This window comes from Plodia interpunctella, chromosome 15 (genome assembly GCF_027563975.2).
Source record: "Plodia interpunctella isolate USDA-ARS_2022_Savannah chromosome 15, ilPloInte3.2, whole genome shotgun sequence".
Lineage (NCBI taxonomy): Eukaryota > Metazoa > Arthropoda > Insecta > Lepidoptera > Pyralidae > Plodia > Plodia interpunctella.
Genome location: NC_071308.1, coordinates 4,570,939 through 4,595,196, shown reverse-complemented (window position 1 = coordinate 4,595,196; position 24,258 = coordinate 4,570,939). Strand labels below are relative to the sequence as shown.

Here is a 24,258-nt window from a genome sequence, read left to right as displayed (position 1 = left end):
GAATTTTGGGTTAAAAAGTACCCTATGTGTTATTCCAGGTTATATTCTACACGTGTACCAAATTCAATAACAACCGGTCCATTAACAACAAACAAACAAACATACATACATACATACATTATCACAAACATTCTCATATATAATATAGTTTATATTGTTATGTTTGGCAGCTCTTGAGCACACATCATTTGGAATATATTTAGACTAAATAATGCTTGTAAGAGAGAGAGAGAGAGAGAGACGACACTGACCGGGTGCGCGCTAGCGTTGGAGTGCTGCAGCGTGTGTTCCCGGATGGCCAGCAGGTCGCGGCGCGTGGCCGCGAACGTGGGTCTCTGCTTGGGCTCCGCGAGCCAGGCCGCGCGCATCACCTCGTAGGGCCCGGGAGGACACCCCTCCGGCGCCTCCATGCGGTATCCGCGCTCCACGTGCCTCACCACTTCCGCCAGCGGCTGAACATTTGTTAATGGTGTTGTTGAAAGCCACGAATGCTCTAGGGAGCATTTGACGCACAACATATCGTTCTTTCAGTTTCATTACAATTAATTTTTTTTAAATATTTTTTATATTTTATACATAAAAAAGAGCGATATGTTGCCCGTCAAATGTTTCTTTGTGTGTTCGTGATTTATATGGCCAGTAAAGCGGCATCGAAGGAAAACCTTGAAGCAGCCCGAAATTTATTATTGTCAACCAAATATTTGGTCTTCGGTCGAATGATTTGAAGGTGATATATTTTTTCTAACCTTTTTTGCGAAATTACTTGCCATTTGTTTGAACTATTAGGTATAAGGGTAAGTAATAGAAAAGGAGTAAACGAAACTGCTGATATCACTTTAAATATGTTTTGTAATTATCGAACTTGCACCAAAGTTTTTTTTTTTTAATTTCGTGGCTCCATCATTCGCGAAAACGATGATATTGCCAACGTCAAGGTTGAAATTGACACGGAATATAATATGTAATAATGATATTATAAACACGGATCAGTGTGTAACCTAAAATATAAAAGTATATAAATATATTATACATACGTACATACGGATAAAGTAAATAAAAATTATAAGTAGTCTATTGTTAAAAAAAAAACAGTTGGCGCTAAAGTTTGACAGCTGTCAATACTTTACTTTTTTTTCTTTTTTTTGTGCGGCCAAGTAGTGACATTTTGGACACATATTTATTTACAAAAAACAATGTCATTATTTCAAAGGTGATTTACAGAAAACGAAAGCTCTTTCTATTCCTTGCCACAGACTTTGTTCGCTTCGTGTAAACGCATTTTAAAATAGCATAAGACTATACCAAACTGTATTTGCCGAGCACATTACTTTGTACACGCTTTTATATATGGTTGGAATTTTGTAACTCCATTTTCAAGCAGATATCTTCAACCAATTGAACTGAAATTTTGTACACGCGTTTAGTTTGGATGACAATGCATTATTATAATAAACATCACAAGATGGTGAACCCAGGTTCGGCTCCAGGCATGGGAACTTCTCAACCGTTTACTAAACGGACATGACTTTATTGTCACACATGGAATGCCATAAGATCTCTCTAACAACATTAAGAGCTTGTGTCATAAATGTCATTTTTGTAACAAACTTATTACGCATTAAAGTTTACAACTGGAAACCTAATAATCGAAATAATTCATACGGTTTAATATATTAACGGCTATCGATAAAATAGTAAAAAGAAAATTCCAAATGCACTTACGATTCGAGGATAGGGCACTCTTCCGAACGAGTAGATCTCCCACAAGAGAATACCAAAACTCCACATGTCAGACTTATTTGAGAATTTCTGTAAACAACACCAAAATAATACTGAATTTTGTCTTGCAGTCCCAGAACAATGAACAGAACCGAAAATACCATTTACTTTAATGTACAGCTTACAGCTTAATTTATAGCTCTTGATGATACACACCTTTGGAGACCTTAACCATTTTCGTAGATGTAAAATTAGCAACACCAAGGCCAGTACAATTTAATACTCTGAGCAAAATATGACGGCGACTACAAGGTCGTTGAAACGTCAACAATATTAAATAAAAAAGGTTCGTGCTAAGGCCCGTTAATATAATTTACTAGCTTTTGCCAGCATTTGTTTTCCGGGATAAAACTTACTCTATGTCCTTCAGCACACTTGAAACCTACACATATGCAAGTAAAGCGGGAAGAGGTACCAAACAAAGTGGCACTCGCGATGCAGTGAACAGTATGAATGTGCTCACGTTGTACTTGAGGGCCTCCGGCGCGGTCCACTTGATGGGCAGCTTGGCCTGCAGCCGCAGCGCGTCGGCCGGGTCCGCGGGCGCGGCGTCGGCGCGCGCGAGCCCGAAGTCCGCCACCTTGGCCGCGCCCTCCGCCGAGATCAGCACGTTGCGCGCCGCCAGGTCGCGGTGCACCACGCGCTGCCGCTCCAGGTACTCCATGCCGCAGCACGTGTCGCTGCAACACACACACACACACACGAACACGTGCGTTCCTTATACCTACTTTGCTTTTCGTTATGCCTGCCATTATATACTGTCGAATTCACGAACTAATTAATATTGCGTAGTTTGTATGAGACATATCACATAATGACCTATCGAATGGCGTCCGAACTGGTATAGCTTTGTCTTGCGTAATACGAAATAAATGTTTGACTGTGACGCTTCCGCACAGTCTTTGTAAAACGGACAAGTTGTGTTGACATCGACACGGATGATAACGTATACCAATAGTGCTCATATGAAATAAAAAGAAAATACAAAGAATTGACCGCTCAACGCATAATCAGCATGCAAATCACAGATCAGTCAGCTGTACTCACTAAGCGAAGTTGATCTGGTTGAGCTCGGTGACGTAGTGGCGGCCGCGGCTGCGCAGATAGTCCAGCAGCGAGCCCTGCGCGCAGTGCTCCGTCACGATGCAGGTGCCGCCGTTGGCGCTGAACACCAGCCCCAGCAGCCGCACCAGGTTCTCGTGCTTCAGCGACCTGGGGGCGGGCCGCATGTTAGCATGTTTGTTACAGTTCAAAACTAATGCCAGAAGATGCATATCCTAACCTGACACAAAACCTGACACGCTCACGAAAATCTGTGAATCCGTTATCACAACGATGGTTACCGTTCTTCGCCCATTGATGGACGCCATTGGCAAGTGTATTTTCGAAATATCAGCATGACTGACATTTTGAAAATCGGACACAGACGTCACTCTACATCAGCGCCTCTAGCGGCGGATTTTAATAAGGTTAAATAAACAAAATATGATAATACAAAAAATATAAACATTATTAATAAAACATTATGGACCTTTTAATTCATTATACATTATGCCTATAAAAAATCTAGTATAAAAAATAACTCAATGAAAATCAAATTCGCTAAAGCATAACAAGCATTGATAAATCTAAACGTTTTTCATGCGGAGATCACAACGAGCATGCAAGCACAATTACATCTTGCATTACTATGTTAATGACACCTGCGTTTTGCTGTTCAGAATTACATAGAGTAAAAAATAAACATAAATACTGAACTGACTCGTAATTGTAAAGTGAGTTTTTTTTTGTTACGCTTGTGATGGGAAAATATTGATATGTGAATAGTTGGAGAATGCGTGCATTAATTTGGATTTTTTTATCGATGAGTGAGATCAATACTGAGAAATAAATTGGAGCAGCTTTCCATTGTGCGCTTTTCCTCAAACAGGTTTTATAGGCGAATGAGTATATTCCGTTAGTGATTGTATGTGATGTAAATGTGAATAATCAAGAATAAAACCAATTCAATTACTATTAGTAATGAAATAAACTAAAATAATGCGAATGGCGCCACTTAGCATTTTAATTTTGTGGGGAATCTGTCAAACATGAAAAATATTTGAATTTAGAAGATGATTTTTTTTAGTACATTTTAGGCGGCCAGTATGCTAAATAATCACATTGACTTGTTACGGAGTCAGTGATCAAATCTCGCAAATTAAATTTTGTCATGCGGTTTCTCTTATAACCATTGAGGAGACGGAACCGTCCTCCGTAACCGTTAGTTGCACCGCATATGATTTTTAACGCATTTGATGGCACGAAGCACTATACACAATAAAAAGCTTAACACGAAAACGATTATACCCTATAAAAAGTAAATTTGAAGCTATAGAGTATAAAAGAACTCACGCCATGACGCTGGCCTCAGCGCGGAATTTGGTTGCGGCCTCGCGATCCTTGAGGATCTTGACGGCCACTTTCTGCGACCCGTTGAGGATGCCCAGCATCACGTCCGCAAACTCCCCCTTGCCGATGTTCTCCCTGATCTCCAAATCGCGCTCGTCTATTCTCCAGTCTACAAACAAATAACAAGTATGTCATGTTAAGGTCATAGCAATGTTTGTAGCCCATGACCTTGAAAAACTCCCTCCAGCAACCTTTATATAGAATGTATCTTTGTTCTTGCATTTCTGTTACTATTATTGTTAACAATATATTAAATATACTTACGGGCATCGACGAAGTTCTGCGGCATCAACGCACTATCCGTCTGGTCGGCGGAGGGCGGGTGTGGCGGGTGTGGCGGGTGCGGTGGGTGCGGCGCGGGGAGCGCGGGCGGATGCTGCGCTGAGTACGTGTGCGGGAAGTGGGGCTGCGGCGTCACGTGCGGCGTCGGAGGGTACGGCGGCGGCGCTGCTGCGCCCACGCCCTAAGATCCAAATAGAACATGACTATTGCAGATATATTTTAAACGACGAATTCAACATACACACTATAAGTCTGTAGATACCTTGTGCATTATTCATACATTTCATACGAAAGGGTATTTTTTAAAGTATGTTTTAAGTTACATTCCATATATGTTCCTTTGCCTGAACCGATCCCCAGTTTCTAGATCGCGTCAAAAAACGCTAGTTTGGACGCTGATTTTCACTACTCGAGCGCGTCAGCGACCTGCTCCGAATGCACGTGCACCAAATAAAATCTTAAAAAATGCTATTACAAACATAAATAACTAAAACATTTCAATCTCTTTACTCTTTCTTTATCTAACAGATTATAAGTACAGTTGTAAAGTGATTAAATCGCTATTTTCTTTCATCAGACATTAATAAATACATTCAGCAGTCGCAGTCTACCGCACTCTGAAGCGTGGCGTGACTGAAATGTGTAATTACACGGTATAACGTGTTTAACTAGTGGTACGGACACATAACTATATGTCTTCAGCAGTCAACATCAACAAAATTATCGCGAATAACACGTGCCGTTGTCACGTACTTAATGCTGATTGACTATGCAATATTTTGCTCTTGTGATTGATTTGCAAAGAAATAATTTTTCAAATCGAACCAGTAGTTCCATTAATTCGAACAAACAAACACTTCAGCGATATTGTAGTAATACAAGTAAATATAAATGCGCGTATTTGTCGTGACGTAAACTTAATTCACCTGAGCTTATTCACCCAGGTGAACTCACAATTATGAACAAAACTTTGAACACCTGCATGTACGATGTACGCAAGAATATATTGTTTAACTATTGTCTGGTTTTCAGAATACGAGGCATTTAAATTACTTTTAGAAAACTTAATTCTTCTAAGTGCAAATCTGTCAGCATACCTGAGGATGAGGTGGGTAGGACGTGGGCTGAGGGGCTGTGGAGCCCATGATGCCGCCGCCGATGTTGTTGGCTCCGTTCGGGGACGCCTTCGGGAGACATCGCACCAGCTTCGTGCATAGCCCGTCCGCGTCTTCCAGGTAATGCTGGAAAATAAATAAATATATTCATATGGACAAATCTCAATGACTAAGCCCTAAAGTTAGTTCTTGTGAGAACTTATTTATACATAACATAACGATACTATATAAAATAATCATTTAAAGTAAACAATAATTTTGAGTAGGTATTTCAAACATTACTCTTTTGATCAATTCGAAGTTTCGAGCGACCCTTTTAAACAGAGAAAACAACGAAGAGGTAACTAATATTTGAACTTACATGTATTAAATCAGTCATGGTATCAAAGAATTCCTCGTCATCTATCGTCAGCCGTTGAGTCTGACTGTCCGGCGCCGTTGCCCATTTTACACTGCAAATCAAGCGAATAATTAGTTTTTCTTTTTTTTTAATGCTAGCGAGAGGATACCTCTCTTTTCTTTTCGGTTGCCAACATAAAAGGTAGTCAAATAAAAATAGCCTCTTTTAGAAAAATTCACTTTCACGGTTTTACGATACATATTAACTAAAAAAAGTAATATTGGCAAAACATATCTGCATGGGTCCTCACTCTCACCTAGCAATTTCTGCTGTAAAAATAAACTGTAGAGATTGCATTGTCATGTTCCGATTATAGGCAATGTGCGTGTGCGACACCCCTGTTACAGGCGTCCAAAGGCTGTGATCATCTTACCATAAGGCGAGCCGCATGCCTCTTTCCCTGCTTAGTCCTTTATATATTAAAAAATCCAAACCGGTAGTGCTCGACGCGGCCGCGGAACCTGACGCAAAGCGTGTGGTCCCCGGGGAAGTTGGTGCTCTCGCGCACCAGGAATACGCCGTCCGGGGAGCCCGACAGTAGCGCCTCCGCCCGCTCCCGGGATATCGCGCCGTGGTGCCAACTGTACGACAACAACAGTTACATAACGCGGGGACCAGTTACACGTTTAGTATTTTTATCTAGGTCAATGTTGAATAAAAATGGGGAATTACGTGCAGACGGGACTGAAAGCGTTAAATTTAAAATATAACACTAGGTATACAGGGAATAAAAATTACACGTCGTCTCACCAGGTAAATACAGTATTCAGTCTCATTGAACGGCTTATCCCATGAAAACCCGACGTCTCATAGTTTAAAATTGTTGTATGAAATATCGTTGCCCCTCATCTCTCTCCATAATAATCATAATTATGAGGAGAGATGATGGGGGAGAGGGGGGGGACTCTTGAGTGCATCAACCAGGTAGGAAGGCAGTGCAACATATATTACAAACGAGATCGCACGCACCGCTGCGCGGCTAATTATAATAGCCAGCAGCATAAACAAATATCTGCAGTGATATATGTTTGATAAATAGTAATCAAATATTGTCATATACACAGTGGTTTTTAGGCGCCGAGAAATTAAATTGGTTTTCATTAAGTTACGCACGGACCGTTCCTCTTGTGTCCGTTGAACGCAAGCGTAATCTTCATTAGGTGTCTTAGTCCTACTCACTAGTTGTATATATCCTTATAGACAGTTACGCCTTAACCCTGGGGTAAATTTTTCGAACCATCAACCCTCTTTAGGAATGCTGTTGTGGCATATCAGCTGACAAGGATTGTCCTTTAGTCGTCTCATAAGACATCCACGGGAGAATATGGAGATATTTCTAGCGTTGGAAACAAACGCAAAAAAATTTTCTTCAAGTATGTATCATGAAAAACATCAGTATATATACTAAGTGTCCGTAGTGTTAGAGTCAACACTAACACTTCATTGAATCAACTAAGCGTCCTGCTGCTGGATAATGTTTCACAAGCATTAAATGTTAAATTGAGGCAGACGGTATTTTATTAGACAATACGTACACGTAGAGCGTTCTACCTATCATTTAACTAATTAAATAGTGAATGTATAATAATTAATTATATAACTGTACTAGCTTCAGCAGCATCACAATGTGATGCTGATATTTTTATATCAGAATTAACTTAAAACTAAACTCAGTCATATAATAATTTAGTCTTCTACAGATAAAATAATTATGGGCATTCGGTTTAGTTTTTTTTTATATAATGTGAAGTGGTCACGACAGGCTATATAGTCTGCAACACCAGAGGAGTTCCGAAGATTACCCACTACACACAAACCAACAAACACTTCCGCTTTATAATTAGTGTAGATATAATTAATTACACGAAATCATCGTGCGCTGGCGGGATAAACAATTTAACTTTGTGCGACTTGTAGTAACACTCGGCGATATCGCTCTCCATCGTATACACGACTGAACACTGTGTGGACGCTTTATCACGGAGATAAAGCCGATAACCTGATATCGTAATGAACTAATGACTGTGACACATTTTCAAATTGCCGACAATTTTCGGCATGATGTATTAATTAAGCGATATCACATTTATAACAGAACTATTCTTTCAAGACTCAAAAATTGAAGTATTTTTAAGGAAATTAAATTGTTAATATTATATTTATATACAGTATTACGTCTTTATCCCATACGGGATAGACAAAGCCGAAAGTTTCAAGACTAGAAGGCCATATTTAGCTAGATACGGGTTTACTGATGGAATTGGAAATTCTGAAACAGTATACTGATAGTTTACTAGCCCATAGTCTAAGAAAAGAAACTCCGTTAATTACCCTTTTTCTTGATTGACGTCTACAATCTGCGCAAGAGGAGAAGCAATAATGGCATTTTCTATGTTATCGCTCCTACTTGAGCATGGCACTATGTGTTACATCATCACAATTTTCACGTGAAACAAGGACAAAAACACAATTTCACATTTATAATACTAGTACAAATGGATAATTTCAGCCTCCTTCTGCGAAATGCTTTTCATAATTCTCTTTTAGTTAATTTACAGAATCGTTATCATTACGATTAAATAAAAATGTGAGTAAAGGTCGATAACAGAGTCGAAATAAACATTGATGATAATGGTAAATTAAACACTTTTTTCGCCAAGGGCGTGAAAAATCCAAAGCGATTTACTACAATAGCACAAGTAAAGTATATAAAAGAGTACTCACGACCACTGCGCCATATTGACCAGCCTGTTGCCAGCGGCGGGAGGGTTTTGCGTTGTGGTTGAGTTCACCAAAACGTCACTAGCGCCTTTTGACACCACTGCAAAAAAAGGCAAATATATCAATAAATATGAACAACACTCATGTCGTGGATCCCATGCACATTTTACATTATATTACCGCACTAATGATTTTAATATCTCTGAAGTGAAGTGTATTTTACAAATTATAGGATGTACTTATTTCCACAAAGCATGCAACACTATTCATCATTAACAGAGTCACAGTAACCACCACATAATTTGTCATTTAATTAATAAATTAAATATATAAAATTAATGATGGTATACCACAATAATAATGTCTCTGTAGGGAAAATATTAATATTTAGTGTTGTATGTACGTCGTAACGGTCACATTATCCTTATTCAATGCACATACTGTCACATGTTCGTATAGAGTTAAAAGGCGTCATTCATTACCATTATTACCGTTAATTAGAAATATAAATGTTAAAATCACAGGACATTGCATTGCGCATGTAATATTTACGTAGCTTTTTTAATAATCTCAGGGAAGCTTATATATTCGAGAATACGGTCTTTATTAGCTGTAAAAACACCAAAATGGTGGGTCGACACGATCAAAAGATATTACCATTTATGTAACATATATTTTGTAACATATATGCGATTTCACAGGGAATCAAAACATATAGAATAATTCTGGTCGACCTAAAATAATTTACCAAGAAGCGTTGTCTTACAGCACAATATTAAATAATACATCTGAAAACCGTAAATATATGTACACAATTTACGGAACACTCACATGGGTATTATGACTTTTTTTTACTTGAACTTGAGCAGTTTTTTTAGTACTTTACTAGCTAGATACGCACCATTAGATATGACAAAATATGTCAAGGAAATATTGACGTCATACAATGTATTTTAACTAGGATGCTTCTTGAAGCCAACTTGTATTTCGGAACAAGTTCACCATTATGCTATGATTGAGGAGTACTAAGGATAAGTCCTGACTAAGGTATATAAGGTCTTACCGGGTGATGTCTGAGAGGTGTGCATGGCGGCGCGGGGAGTCGGGGCAGGCGCCCGCACCGACGACGACATTAGATTCTGTTGACAAATATATAATCTTCAGTTTATTGTCTGTATTCTTTTGATAAAAGCCGCAAGTTTGTTCATTTCTAGTTTTATTAAAAATCCCTTGGCTTGTCTATTATACCAAAATTCAGCACTTACATTATGTGGAAGTGGAACGGAATTCTGCAATGCGGTGGGCGAGAGAGGCGCGTGTGGCCCATTACTGCCGCTCACACCACCTCCGGACTGAAACAAGTGGAGATTAGGATAAAAATAGCTTTACACTATTTTCATGCAAAAACATTATGGATAAAAGAAACATTGCAGATGCGTGCTCTCGCTCACCGCTCAGACGCCATTAATTGCAGTAGCGTCGGTACTGACTTACTTTCTAGTCGTGGGAACATTTTCATTCATTAACTCCATGGTAAGCGTCTGAGCTTGGTTAAAGACCTATGTACATATATTTATTGAGGCGAAGTGCATTGCAGGAGTGATATCACGCGAGCTACTCTCATTACTCCGTTATAATTTACACCTACACTCCAAATAGAATTTTAATGTAAACATTTAATATTTGTATTGTTGCGTATTGACGTAGAAACTACTTCGCGTAATCAATAATTCGATACAGTTGTATAAATACGACGATTTTCCTTTGTATTGTATGTAAACGTGGCTGGTATAATAAAGCTAAGTACAATTTATTGTACTAATTCTAATGGATCTTTGTCCTCTAGCTACAGACGTATAGCCGAGAGGATAAATGGAATTTACGAACAAAGAGACATTAAGTCACAACCACCTACTGTTTTGTATTCGATCTGAATTCTTGTGTTAATCATTCGTTATTGGCGACGTGAAACAAAATAAAACAATTGTATTGCTTTAAAATTATATTCTAGCAATAGTTTTATTATAGCTATGTCATATAAGTACTTAATAAAGAAACGGACGAGTTGCACTCGCAAGTAGAAATAATTATCACTACATAATATAACATTCTTCCTAAGCCGATAGACAACGCACCTGGGCGTAGATATCTCAAATTTGATTTGTAGATTCCGTGGGAGTACCAAAGTAACACCATACTTACTCGCATATAAAGTTGTGAGCTAAAGCAATAGCATCATCAACAAACACATCATCTTTCTATACGATCTTGTGTATGCAATATTTGTGCACGGTGCACAGAAGTCTTGGAATTGATTGCTATACATATGTATGTTAGTGTCATTAGCATTAACTAGATTAATCGACCGACACACACAAAACGCATCCTTGACACACTGGTTCCACTTCGTGAAGTGTTCCAACACTTTGTTGTTGATACATTTATATAACAAATTTTGTGTTAAACAGTACTTTTGTTATTGAATTGATGAGCGTTTTAATCGCAAATCATATTAGTTATATTTTTGGATTTATCTTCTATATAAACATTTTTACAATTCAGGGCGATTATAATAAAAATAAATAAATACTTTATATAATAAACTATGTAACAGGACATTACATTTAAATGTGATCTCGGAAAACAAGGATATTCATAAACACATTATAGTGTACTGAAAACTCAATTGCGGAAAACAAACAACGAGCAAATAACAGGCAAGGCAAGGAAACAAACCTTGGATGAAAAAGGAAAATACATCATCATCGTTATGGCAATGACGGGGCGACATTCGCGAAGCGTGGTGATTCTAATCAAATGAGGTAATAAAACTTCTCTAGATGCTATGCCATATATGCTATGAGATATATGCATAAGATGCTATTTTGGAATAGATATAACTAATGACCGGAGGTCAAACAAAGGTTTCCGCTGGTGGAACTACGGTAGTAATATCATAAATGTTAAAGTTTGGTTGTGTGTGAATTTATGTTACTCAATGGTCACGAAAGCGGATTCACGGGGCACAGCTAATATTGTGAGTACTAACCGGCAGCTGGTGTGGCGGCTGGGCGCGCTTGAGTCGCGCAGGCGCGGTGGGCGCGGGCGCGGCCGACGCGGAGTACCAGCCACACGGACCCACGCTCTGCGCGCCAGCGTGCACGCCGTGCTACGGAACATAAGTTTACATTTATTTCCGTTATCACTCTTAGGGCCTGTTTCATCGCTTTGTGATAAAATATCAATAATATCATTTTATCTGACAGATAAAACTACCTAGATAAATTTGTTTGATAATATTTGCCAGTATTCATTATTTTACACTTCAGCCCGTCTTCGTCCAGGTAAAACCATAATATGATACACCTAAACCTTCCTCAGGAATCACCATATATTGGTGAAAACTGCACAAAAATCCGTCCGGTAGGTTTTGAGTTTATCGCGTTCATACAGACAGACTGACGCTACAGGGAAATCAAAATGATATGCTATCAGATACCTACTTTATAAGCGATTATTAAGGACTATTTAGGAACTGCCGCGTACCGAAATATCTCATGTGAGGCTTTCCTGGTTTCTTCCACAGCTGTAAACGTCCAAGCCCAGGGTACGCAGAACTACCGCGTATATGTCAAATATTATATATATGTATATACCCGCTCTAAACGCCTATTCATTCACAGAATGGATGATGTAAGCATTTTAGATAAACTGCCAATAAAAATGCTCGTATACTACCAAACACGATCGTAGAAGTTGATAGTATCTCGGATTGATACCTCAATAAATGTTAAATATCCCATACAACAGAGTGTAATGATCTATCGAAATGCATGTAACCTTGGCGCGCAGCCAAATCTGGCGCAGCAGGTACCGGGGACTTTGCGAACAGCTTGTACATGCAAAATGTTTTACATATTTCTTTTATTCGCATCTCAACTGCTACACAAAAGTCTTTTGTTTCAGCTGTTCATTTATTGTTTCAGTTCCTGAAATTACGGAAATGTGCATTCGGAACTAATTCGTAAAAAAACATCGATATAATGTTTCTTGCAAGGTAGAAACGATAAAATATTATACAAAACTGGAATTACATTTCCGGTCATAAACATGACAATAGATATAGTAAAGAAAGCTAAAGTGGGCGCACCTACGCGACCACGGTGCCGCAGTCTGCTGAAACATCGGTAAAGAATGTGCCCCAATCGTGGTCTCGTTCGCCATTACTAGACCTAATTCAGAGCGGGATTTACATGTCAATTGCATGATTATGCAACTAATTATATACCAATGGGCAATTCTCTAGTGTTATTTACCTGCGCAAGCGGCGGATGCGCCTGATGACGGTGGACGTCAGAGTTCATGTCGCGCCGACTTCTACCAACCCTGTTTACACCTCATCATCTGTGGACAAAGTTTAATACATAATGATAAGATCTAATCGTACATAATCGAAATAAACAATTTCAGATAGCAATATGTATAAAGAAATGTTCTTTATTACGTTTTGCTATGATTATTTAATGAGACAAGTATAACTTATATTTCGGTTCTCCGGAGCATCTTGAAATAAATAGTGTAATTTTTTAACAGTATACAGTTCATTCCATGTTGTTAATGTCGCTTATATAGTATTCTTAGCGGCCTATTGTATTATTGACAGATTTTAAAAGCAATTATTAAGTTCAATATCGGCTTCAATTTAATTCGGCCATAGAAAAAGTAGCTAACAATTTGAGGAGAATGCTTGAAGCACAATAAAACTGAATGGTTATCACGGTCATAAAACATTAACACAAGTAAGCCTTACTTTCTACAAAAGTATCACCACTATTATTACTATGTAACACAACAGTAATTAATAAATAAATCTTTTTTTTTGTTTTGGAATTAATAGGTAAATACTTACTAATCAATACATATAATAAAACAGTAAAAAAGTGTTCTGTACACTGAAGACATTTAAATAAAAAAATTGAGATCGATAGAGAATCAGTAATAGAATAAGAATGTCTGTCAAAAAAAAGTCTGTCTGTTTGTTTGCACACGCTAATCTCTGGATCTACTGAACGGATTTGAATGAAGCTTTTTTTTGTTGTATAGCTATAAAGCCTGGTCAACATATAGAGTATAAATGATTTTGAAAACTGGAACACCTAATGGAGTACTACGATGATACAGCTAAACTATAGGAAATATAGAAATGACACCTTAACAAAAGTTATTCAGCCTGATGAGCATTTTCTGTTGAGGTATAAAAATCGAAGTTCTGGAACACCTGAAGAAGAGTCATAATAGTTCAGCTAAACTATAGAAAATATACTTTTTCAGTCTGATTAGCATCTTTTGTATACATATATAGATATCGTTACATTTGTCTGTACAATTAAATTTCTCTAATAATTTTGACTCCTTACCAAAAATTGTTCGGCCACGCGAACGAAGTCGCAGGCATCAGCTAGTATATAATATACTACAGGACTGTTTTTTTTTATAATAAAAATTGCTGGTATATTTTCATTTCCTGCTGAATGTTCATATTCAGTCACTGTAAGTTGCGGAAATTGTGATCTTCACGCTTTCTAGGTTCAAAATATAAAGCCAGAAACTTGAATTCTAAATTCAAGAATCTTTGTGATAAAACAACAAAATACTTAGCACAGCTTTTGTCGTTATGGGGTTTATCAACTTCAACATTTAATCTCAAAAACACAGTGACCACAGGCCAAAATACAGCTATAGAAACCACTGAGTATTAAAGACTAATAAACAGTACAATAATAATACTGTTTAGATTTTTCTTCAAATACGTATACTAAGTGATAAAATCACTTGTCTGACCAATTAATCCAAGCTATAAACACGAGCCCTTGCTCACATGGAGTGAGCAGATAGGTTGGTAATCAATCAAGTGTTATGGCCTTATGGCTTCGTCTCCTAATGTAGGTCAGCTAGGCGCCGCTCATCACCCAACACCGGTTTAAGTTTATAGCGAGCTGTGGAGCTATGTATTTCCGTAAAAGGCAGTATTTGACACACAAGCTTGTAACAGTTAAGTATTTATCTAAGGAATTGTTAACATAAAAAAATCAGTGATACATAACGCCTACCTACACAAAGACTTTTCTGGATAAAAAATAATACAATATGACTAAAACTTTTACAATATAATAATAATTAATATTTAGTAAGCACCATTGATGTATCATTATTATGCGATGTGCCATTAAATAGATACATTTGTTTTAATGAATTGATACGTTAGATAAGTACAAAAACCATGTACCTACGCCATTAATAGTGGTATTTATATGTATGTTTACATATTATTCCAATACTTGGGAAAATTCTACAATTACACTATCATACGAAGAATTTATTACTCGAAGGTTGTGCTTGAAGGTCATGCCTGCCTATTGCGCATTAACATCATGTGTCCAAAATATTTGTAAAAAATTATACTTGCAAAATGTATAGTTACATAAATACTTTGAACAAGAGGGTATTGAGGGGAGCGGCTGGTGACTCAGTCTCGTCTCGTCATTAAATAAATAAATAAATATAAATATATTAGGACAAACCACACAGATTGAGCTAGCCCCAAAGTAAGTTCGAAACTTGTGTTATGGGATGCTAACTCAACGGTACTATATTTTATAACGAATACATATATAGATAAACATCCAAGACCCGGGCCAATCAGAAAAAGATCGTTTTCCATCATGACCCGACCGGGTATCGAACCCGGGACCTCTCGGTTCAGTGGCAAGAACTTTACCACTGCGCCACCGAGGTCGTCATTTAGTTAGATATGTGTGTATGTATGGACAAACATCGTCGACGGAGCGTGACGGCTATCGTGACTCCTTGCATTTGCGCGTGTACACCGGCTTATGTAACTTGAATAGGATGAGGCAATCGTCAATTGGATTTAAAAAAAAATATTTGCAGGAAAATGATTTCCCGTTAGAAGGCCGTGTAAACATACGTCTACCGCAACAAATTAACGACGGAAAGGGCATTGGGCAGGACAGAATTAATTGCGAACAGAATTAGATGTTAGGGCATTTGAGGACGGGGGCCGCATCCCGACTACGTATTTCAACGAACTACATGAATTCGTAACTGCTGCCAATAAAATAAATAAAGCCAGCTTCTTTCCGATCTGATGTCAGGAAGCTGGCTGAAGAGAAGTATTTTATTCGCCCTTAAAAAGTTAAATTAAAAGATATATTTATATTAGCCAAGCCAGCTATTCTAGATTAGGGGACAAATATTGCACTAGTGATGCAACTGCAACAAACTGATTTGCCACGAAGCGTGACTGTTCGCATCGCCGCACACCTTCGTGTCCAATGATTTCTGTATTATAGGTACCTTTTTATCATCACGCAACTCTGACGTAACATGTGTTATGGTCAAATGCATCTGAACTGAATACCATAACCAAACCACCAAAGCCACCTTATTATCAGCAAATAAGTATAATGGCAGATGCAATAACCATTCCATAATTTCCATCCATTTTTAGTTGACAAAACTTATGTTTAATGTATTACCACAATGTTGATGCAAGTGTTATAGCGTTAACAAACTCTGTAAGTACATGGAATATTATATAATGAATAATTAAACGTTAATCACTAAAGTAATTGCACGGTAAAACCAATAAGACAATGATTGTAATACACCCGTGCGACGCCAGCGCAATAAATAAAATCAATTGTGTTTGACAATTGACGCATCTCTCTCATGCAGCGATGAAGGTCACATCCACCGCAACGCTCGTGGAGTTGCTTCGTTGTAATTATAATTAATTTAAATTATGGCCACTCAATGTAATGGACTGTATGAGATGACCAGCTAAATGACACATAAACCAGCAGGAAAATCACGTTTATGAAACCACTGACACTTTTATAGGGTCTGTTCTTTGTAATATTTTATATTACTCTGAGCAAAGTTTGATATATCGCAAGTATTTATTTATTTAAATTTCAATAGCAATAAACATTGTGTAAAATTAATACCTGAGATGGCTCAACTAATAACTTATCATCCATTTGGATGAAACTACTACTTGAACATTATGAGCATTTGCTCATAATGTTTAAGTAGTCTTTCCTTGATAACACACATAAGCTGCATAAACAGCGGAAGGTACTGTCATAAAATGTCAAAAAGTCCAAAAGACTGATTTAGTTGTAGTTGTCAAGTATTTAAGATATTGCTGATTTGTAGCCAGGGCTAGAGTTTACATTACAGAGCTGGACTTCCTGTCCCACGGCAGCTCAATTAAATGCTAGCAGACCTGTGGGCAGAATGCCCAATCAGGTTTATAATAGAACCTAGCATAATACCTTATATACTTCAGGTAATACCCTGCATATGCTGGTAAAAATTGATTTGAATTAAAAATAAACACCTATTGATCTCTACGAGTACTAAGTCTCTACAAAGATAAAACCCGGATATGAAACTGGTAGATAAGTAAACTAGAGGATTAACAAATCATTCGGTCATAATTTGTCGAGCAAACAAAAAGCACGGTCGTGACCGACGTATTCAATGTCGTATAGAGGCTATCCGAGATGGATTTGTCGATCCTTGTTTGACATTAGCTCATCGGATTGGAATTCGCCACACGGCCCTCTATGGTATCCAACAAAGAGAGAACACAATGACTAATTAGCACCGAGTTAACCATGCCTCTTGTGAATTCTAATTTAAAACGATTCAATTTGAAACTAAATGTTCCAAAATTAATGACACGAATTATGTAAATGATCCCGGTGATTCATACGAACGAACACATGAAGTAAACAACGAGCAGACCCCGACATCCTCTTTTGGTATTATTAAGGCCTGAACAGGAAAATATCTTTTATTCTTTTATAATGGCGGCGCCAATGAACATTGTAATCTGTGTAATGCTCGAGCAATGGTATGGGCGTGCATAGACTTGACAAACCAACATTCAAATTGAAACTTAGCGAATTTCACTGCAAGAATAAAACAAAGTATCTAAATATTGTTAGTTATATGTATTTGTTATTGTGTCTATAGTATTGGGATATTATAAAAAGCGTATACTATTAAATTAACTGTTATGTTATAAGGCTGGCCAAATACTTCTGCGTATTCTTCTGTATGTCTATGACATTATCTGATTAAATTATCATGATACATGATAATGGCTTCAATTAAATGGCTAATTAAATTTTAATGAGCTTTCTGATGACATAACAACGGCTCAAAAAAGCCACAAGTATTTAAGCAAATCATCGCCAGGAAAATGGGAACGACTAACAAACCCAAGTCAAGTGTGTAGAACTAGCAGAGCATGCGAGGGCTAGATTTGTTGCAGCGAAATCATACACAATACGAGCAACAAGATTGGCCGTGGAGGATGCAGGCGCGTGCCGGGTTGAACGACCACGGCGCACTCGACGCGTTTCACTTTCATCGCTCCAGCCACCGCACCGCGGACGCCTTGCGGCACTTACAAATCATGACACCTAATCACAACTCACAGGCTGAATTACTATGTAGCATAAAAATCAACAGAGCGCTTGGAATCTTGAAGACTTCGACGAGCCATTTTCAATGCTACATTGCGAGAGGGCCTTGCCCATAAATAAAACCGCACGAGAACTTTAAATTGCAGAAACAGGCAAGACGCTGTTGATGGTATTGGCGATTTTAAAACGTATTATCTTCGATAGGTACCTAATACGGTATATTGTATATACTGATGTACTGATATGGATATTTTACTTTTAGGAAGGGTTAAACAACAAAGCACTTCTAAAGATCGGGATGCCTCTGAATGATGATAAATTATAGAGGTTTTTCGAATTCTACTAATATTTACAGTTCCTTAAAAATACATATTAAATAAATAAAACTATTGTATGAATTATTATTACGATATTCATAGAACATTGAAGAGAGGACATTGGGATAAAGTGAAACGTGATGGTCGTTGACTTGTGGCCTTTAAATAAATGTAGGAAGCGATACGCAGTACTGATTACATATCCAAGTTTACCACTGTTTACATTACTAGCATCGTGTTTACATTTTATTTCAGTATTAGACGGCATAAAAACAGGAAACATACATTCCTATCTATGCATGGTAGGGAATAGGTATTCAATGGATATACCTATTTCAATTCCCACGGCAAGACACGCTACACTGCAAGATGAGCTCGCTATTTTGTTTGAAAAACAGTAAGTAAGCTATACATTGTAATACTTTCAAATATAACTCCTCAAATATAATACAACATAAATGAATTTAAAATCTTGTTGCTTGTTAAAATCAATTTTGCAAAACGCAGAAGCAGTTACAAAGAAAATAACGTTGCGGCCTCAATGCTAATAGGAATTACTTCCTTCCCCTCAAGAAGGTCGGTTGAGGAGACTGAGAATAAAATGTTTCTTGTTTATACCAGTATATTTGTGGAAAACGAGACAAATAAAATAAATCCAGACATTGTAAAATTGCATATTCGTGCTTTCCCCTGCAAATGGCGACGTGAACACGTCAGCCATAAATAAACTGCTTCCGAAGGGTATTTTCATGCTTGGAAACCATTAATACTGTTTTGGCTGGAAATGGTGCTTCGATAAATCATAAATGACGAAACCACCACACCTATTTTACAACAACAAGTATATAAATGTATTTTGCGATATGATTTTGAGCTTCTCACAATAAAGAATTTACATGGCGCTAGGGTAAGTAATCTATATTTATTCTATATCTATACATATAATAAAACTGTAAGTAGGCTATATTCATTCGCGCAAGACGTAAAGATTATTGATTGGAATTTAATGTGTTTTGGTTTTCACAGTTCAATAACGGATGGTCTAACTTAAAATCTGGTATAGGTTTAATCGCAATGTACGATCGCAATCGCCTAGAACCCGAGATATTGACTATAATATGTTATGAGCGGACGCGGGCGAAGTTGCGGACAAAAGAAACTTTGAATTAAAACGTTTCATTGATTCGCATCTGCTCATTAGCTTGTTTAGCTCATAGATGACTAATGAGCTATAAGAAACATTATAATAGTAATAGGTGCCTTATTATTTTTACTTGAAAAATGTATAAAACCAGCGTAACTAGTATACAGTGGATATGGGTATGTGTACAAGTTTGGAGTTGGTAAGTACCTGCATGTGGCATAACAAACCGCTACCCACGTCGCCATATCAAGGCAGACGTGTGTTACGGCCTTGGACCGCATCTAGCCGGCTCTACACCACTGGTTGATGCTGATATGATGACACTTTCAGCGCTTCCTACCTATCAAATATCATAACAACACTACTATACACGATGTAAGTTCTGTCATAACTATGACAGAACTTCAATAATACCGTACCTTGAGGTAAGTCCTGTATTTGTATTATCATTATATTTCTTGTTTCAAATAAAGAAAAACTTTATTGGACTATCATCCATTCATACATACCTATTACAAAGTCGTCTGTCTGTTCGTTCGCGCATGGATTTTCATGCGGTTTTCACCCATAGATTGTGTGATTCGTGGGGAAAGTTTAGGTAAACCAATATATTATGATTTTAATGGGACGGGCCGCTAGTAATTAATTTAGGTAAGTAGATTGATATTAGGCAGACAATTCCGGTCTGAAAACACCTTAAGTAGGTACCTACATCAGAAGATAAAAAGGCGAAACAGAAAATCTCTCTTGATGAATATCATACATATCATACCGCACAAGAAAATCGAATATAAACTTTTGAAACATTCGTATATCGATTTGTACATGACCGTAAACAGAATCATATTGCAAATGTCACGCTTTAATAGTTAACAAAGTTACTGCGCAATAATAAATTAGAACTATAAAATTAAATGTTGCAATAAAACATACCATATGCGACTTTCAGCATAATGACATGGTAATCACGTTTCAAGCGGTCCATAAATATGTAGACGTAATATTCAAAATATGCACAAATTTCCACACCGGTTTGCATTCATCAGTAAATTTGTCTTGAAATCATCACAACACTAATCATTGTTTACACTAAAACACGTATGAGTTAAGTAACCTATAAGGAGGTATCTTTGTTTACATGAGCAACGTGACACAGAGGTACACTCGAGTAGAATGGAACGCGGAGAGCCGCATACAGTGGCGTGCAAACCAAACGGACGCTGAACGTTAACTGCTGACAGAGAAATAAGTCAACTTGGCCAGCGGTTTACCGATCTGCCCACCGGCAAACGAATTTCCCTATTAGTAAAGGCATTACACAAACGACCGTCGACATTTATGCCATTTGTCTTAAATGCGTAATCAAAACCGGGGCCGTGAACATTTGCAGCATACACACAATCATATGGAAATGGTACAACTACCAAGGACCTTTCATGATTTTCACATGGGGCAAACTAATGCATCATGGAAACCTGGTGAAACACAGAACAGATTTCAGTGTAGAGCCGCCGCCTGAATGAACTGAAATCTACTTGACAAATGAACAAGAAGTTTCGATTTCCGCAAGTTCTATTGATGCAGAAAATTACTAATCAGACCGTAGCACCAAAACTTCATTTAATTACTACAACAGAGTGTAGGAGTTACCCAAAGGTTTATCTTGGTTGTGCTTACCCACACCTGGTGAACGTACCTACCTGAGCCCTTGTACCTTTGTGTTGAAGGTATGAGATCGGTAAGTGATACATTTGCTTATGGATATTTACAGATTTAGCACGCATAGGTGTCACATTAGGCTACAGCCTAATGTACAATCTCGCACTTTCCAGTGAAGTAAGATTTTCAAGGCTTTCTGGATTTTTAAAATAAAGTACACATCCCTATCAATAATAACCTTGGTTTATTCTAATAGATCAGTAATATACAAAACATCGAGGTCGTCGCCATCCATGATTGGACTATAATAACTGTTCAACAAAAACAAAGATCTTCCTGCAGAACTTCACAAGTAGCTAGCAACGCAGTAACTAAGGCTTAGAAATATCTTGATTTTCGAGTGTCTATTTCCTGATGTAAATGATGTGTAGTGTCCGGTTGCGGCAACCTGATGCTGATCTGCGCACAGGAAACGCTCCACTATGGTACGAAGGTATTACTTGCATGTAATTTACACGGGCACACTCACTCAGCTGAAACGGATAATTACCACACAAATGTTCGGTTTCAGTTTTACTTTACGAGGTCAATTTTGAATATGCGCAAGGCATACAGCAACAAGCATAGGAGCTAAACATTAACAGAGAAATATATTTTTTACCCCCGGCCCAAGACAGTCATATAAATACAGATCTTAGCCATGTATATACAGACTACGCGTGAACACACCGACAGGCCAAAAAGGAAACAAAACATTATAATGAAACATTATAATGAAAAATATTAATTAGACGTACGGTATCCCCAAGTTCACATCCGCGCAATGGCAAAATGCAATACAATTGGAGGTATTTGTGACAACTGGAGCGTGAGAGGAATCCGGCGTACGGTAGCGTTCGCGCCGCATTGCCCCGTGACCGACTGTTGTCGATGTTACTGGAATGCCTTCGCCTTCGGGGGTATCCAGCACATCATTTTGCGACCAAACTATAATGATAGACAATTACTTCGCGTGGTCACGATTTTCGACCTTATATATTCATATTTTCGCGACGATGATCATGATAATAATAAATAAATAAATAATAACTAACGAAACGAAATTAATGTTGCTAAGTTCAATCAAAAATTAGTAAAAAATTACTAATTTTTGACATCAATAAGTAATGTACATCCCAAGTTGATTCACAGTGCTGATGAAAATGATCTATAGGTAGTATTTCTCTGTAGTACTTGTTTCTTTTTAGTCTATCATTACACCAAAAATAAACAAGAACAGTAGTGATTCTTTTAGTCATAAATTTTAGTGAAAATGTAAATAATATTCTGATAAAATTAATAAAAAAAAAATAAAGTGGATTTGTATTACACAGAAATCATACCTGGGAGCATATTAAGGTGTTTCAAATATAAAGGAGCATATTAAGTTAAGATTTGTCTTAAAAATAACTAAGATAAATCTTAAATACAGATACTGTATAGTATATGTACCTTACATATATTTAAAGTAGGTTTCTATGTAAATGTTTTATCTAATAATATTGAATTTAACATGGGAATTTTGGATACCAATTTGGAAAAATAAGTAGGTAAATTCAAAAAAATTTATGAGATAATTTCATACCTCAAGTTTTACATAGTTTGGATAGTAGGAAGCTTACTTATTATGATTAGTGTGGTAGATTAGCAGATATTATACTTTAAAATTTTGCATTTCACATGACTTAATAAACTATGAATTATTAATATAATTATCTTAGGAATAAATTATGGTAATCATAATTATTAACAATTTTATTTTATGTTTGTTTGTTTGCTACCACTATGTATGTTTGTTTGCTACCACTTCAGAATTTATCCAATCATCAATCTACCTTCATTTTGCATACATGTTGTTAATCATACAAGTGATCATACAGAGAAGAGCCTAGGGTATGGGTTTTAGAGTATTCAGGAAAAAATTACTGTTCCTATGGAAAACCTTACATACAGTGGTGTGGGTAAAATCCAGTAAATAAAGTAAAACATGGGCCATACAAACCGCAACAACATAACATTGCTCATACTTTCTTGCTCATAATATTATTTTATTATATTATTACTAACAGAGATTTGATAATTAGATTTAATAAATACACTAGTACAGAAGTACCAGATAGGTATGTAGCATTAAGATCACCTTGTTCATTTATCTTTCAACACACTCAATAACAATATATATATAACTATAAATACAACTTATGAAACATTGTAAATTTGCTACAAACAATGCAATCAGCATGCTATCATAATTTCAATAGGCAACCAAAATTGTAGGACCATAATAATTAACACTTTTTCATTACTTATTTTCCACTTCACAACTACCTATATAAATAGGTATCTATTGAATGAGAAAATTGCCAGATAATGAAAATGTAAAAATTTAGTCATCATATATTTGTTACGCCAGGGGAAAAGAATCCCATGCTAGGTATTTGGGCACTCAGTGGACATTATTTTGCCACAACCAACAAAAACGAAGTCTTCGAATAATCTGAAATTAGTGCGTTGTATGGAATAGTAATCATAAACCTTTTTGATTGATAATTCTCGAGGCGATCGAGGCCGTCCTATCCCGCCTACAGTCAGCAGCCTCTTCCTCGGTACCACCATGACCAACTTAAATAGGTATACATCGTACATTTAAGTAACACATCGAGACTTACCGAGTTTAAAAACACAAGTCCATACAATAACCGTCTTATAATGTTCACTGCATAATGAAACCACTAGAATTTTCAAAATTTGGAAATTCATAAACACACAACACGATACGTCACTCAATGGTCAGCCATTTTATAAATTTATATTCATGTTCTCTCGTCGA

General features: G+C 37.1%; 1 protein-coding gene across 3 annotated transcripts in view; it reads right to left on the bottom strand.

Annotated features, from left to right (window-relative positions):
- Positions 1 to 24,258, bottom strand: part of LOC128675757 (tyrosine-protein kinase CSK-like) — a 27,245-nt gene extending 2,987 nt beyond the window's left edge. Inside the window, exons 1-15 of one of the 3 annotated variants that reach the window (XM_053755409.1) lie at positions 24,098 to 24,258; positions 13,065 to 13,152; positions 11,798 to 11,917; positions 10,014 to 10,100; positions 9,812 to 9,887; positions 8,752 to 8,848; positions 6,462 to 6,608; positions 5,989 to 6,079; positions 5,610 to 5,753; positions 4,495 to 4,693; positions 4,174 to 4,339; positions 2,827 to 2,991; positions 2,243 to 2,459; positions 1,723 to 1,809; positions 252 to 452 (exon numbers count right to left, since the gene is read on the bottom strand). In XM_053755409.1, the coding sequence (XP_053611384.1) occupies positions 252 to 452; positions 1,723 to 1,809; positions 2,243 to 2,459; positions 2,827 to 2,991; positions 4,174 to 4,339; positions 4,495 to 4,693; positions 5,610 to 5,753; positions 5,989 to 6,079; positions 6,462 to 6,608; positions 8,752 to 8,848; positions 9,812 to 9,887; positions 10,014 to 10,100; positions 11,798 to 11,917; positions 13,065 to 13,112 (1,845 nt within the window). In that variant the 5' untranslated portion in view covers positions 13,113 to 13,152; positions 24,098 to 24,258. Of the gene's footprint in view, positions 1 to 251; positions 453 to 1,722; positions 1,810 to 2,242; positions 2,460 to 2,826; positions 2,992 to 4,173; positions 4,340 to 4,494; positions 4,694 to 5,609; positions 5,754 to 5,988; positions 6,080 to 6,461; positions 6,609 to 7,890; positions 7,986 to 8,751; positions 8,849 to 9,811; positions 9,888 to 10,013; positions 10,101 to 11,797; positions 11,918 to 13,064; positions 13,153 to 20,663; positions 20,968 to 24,097 lie in introns of those variants that run through there. The other 2 variants (XM_053755410.2, XM_053755411.1) reach the window with 2 other exon arrangements.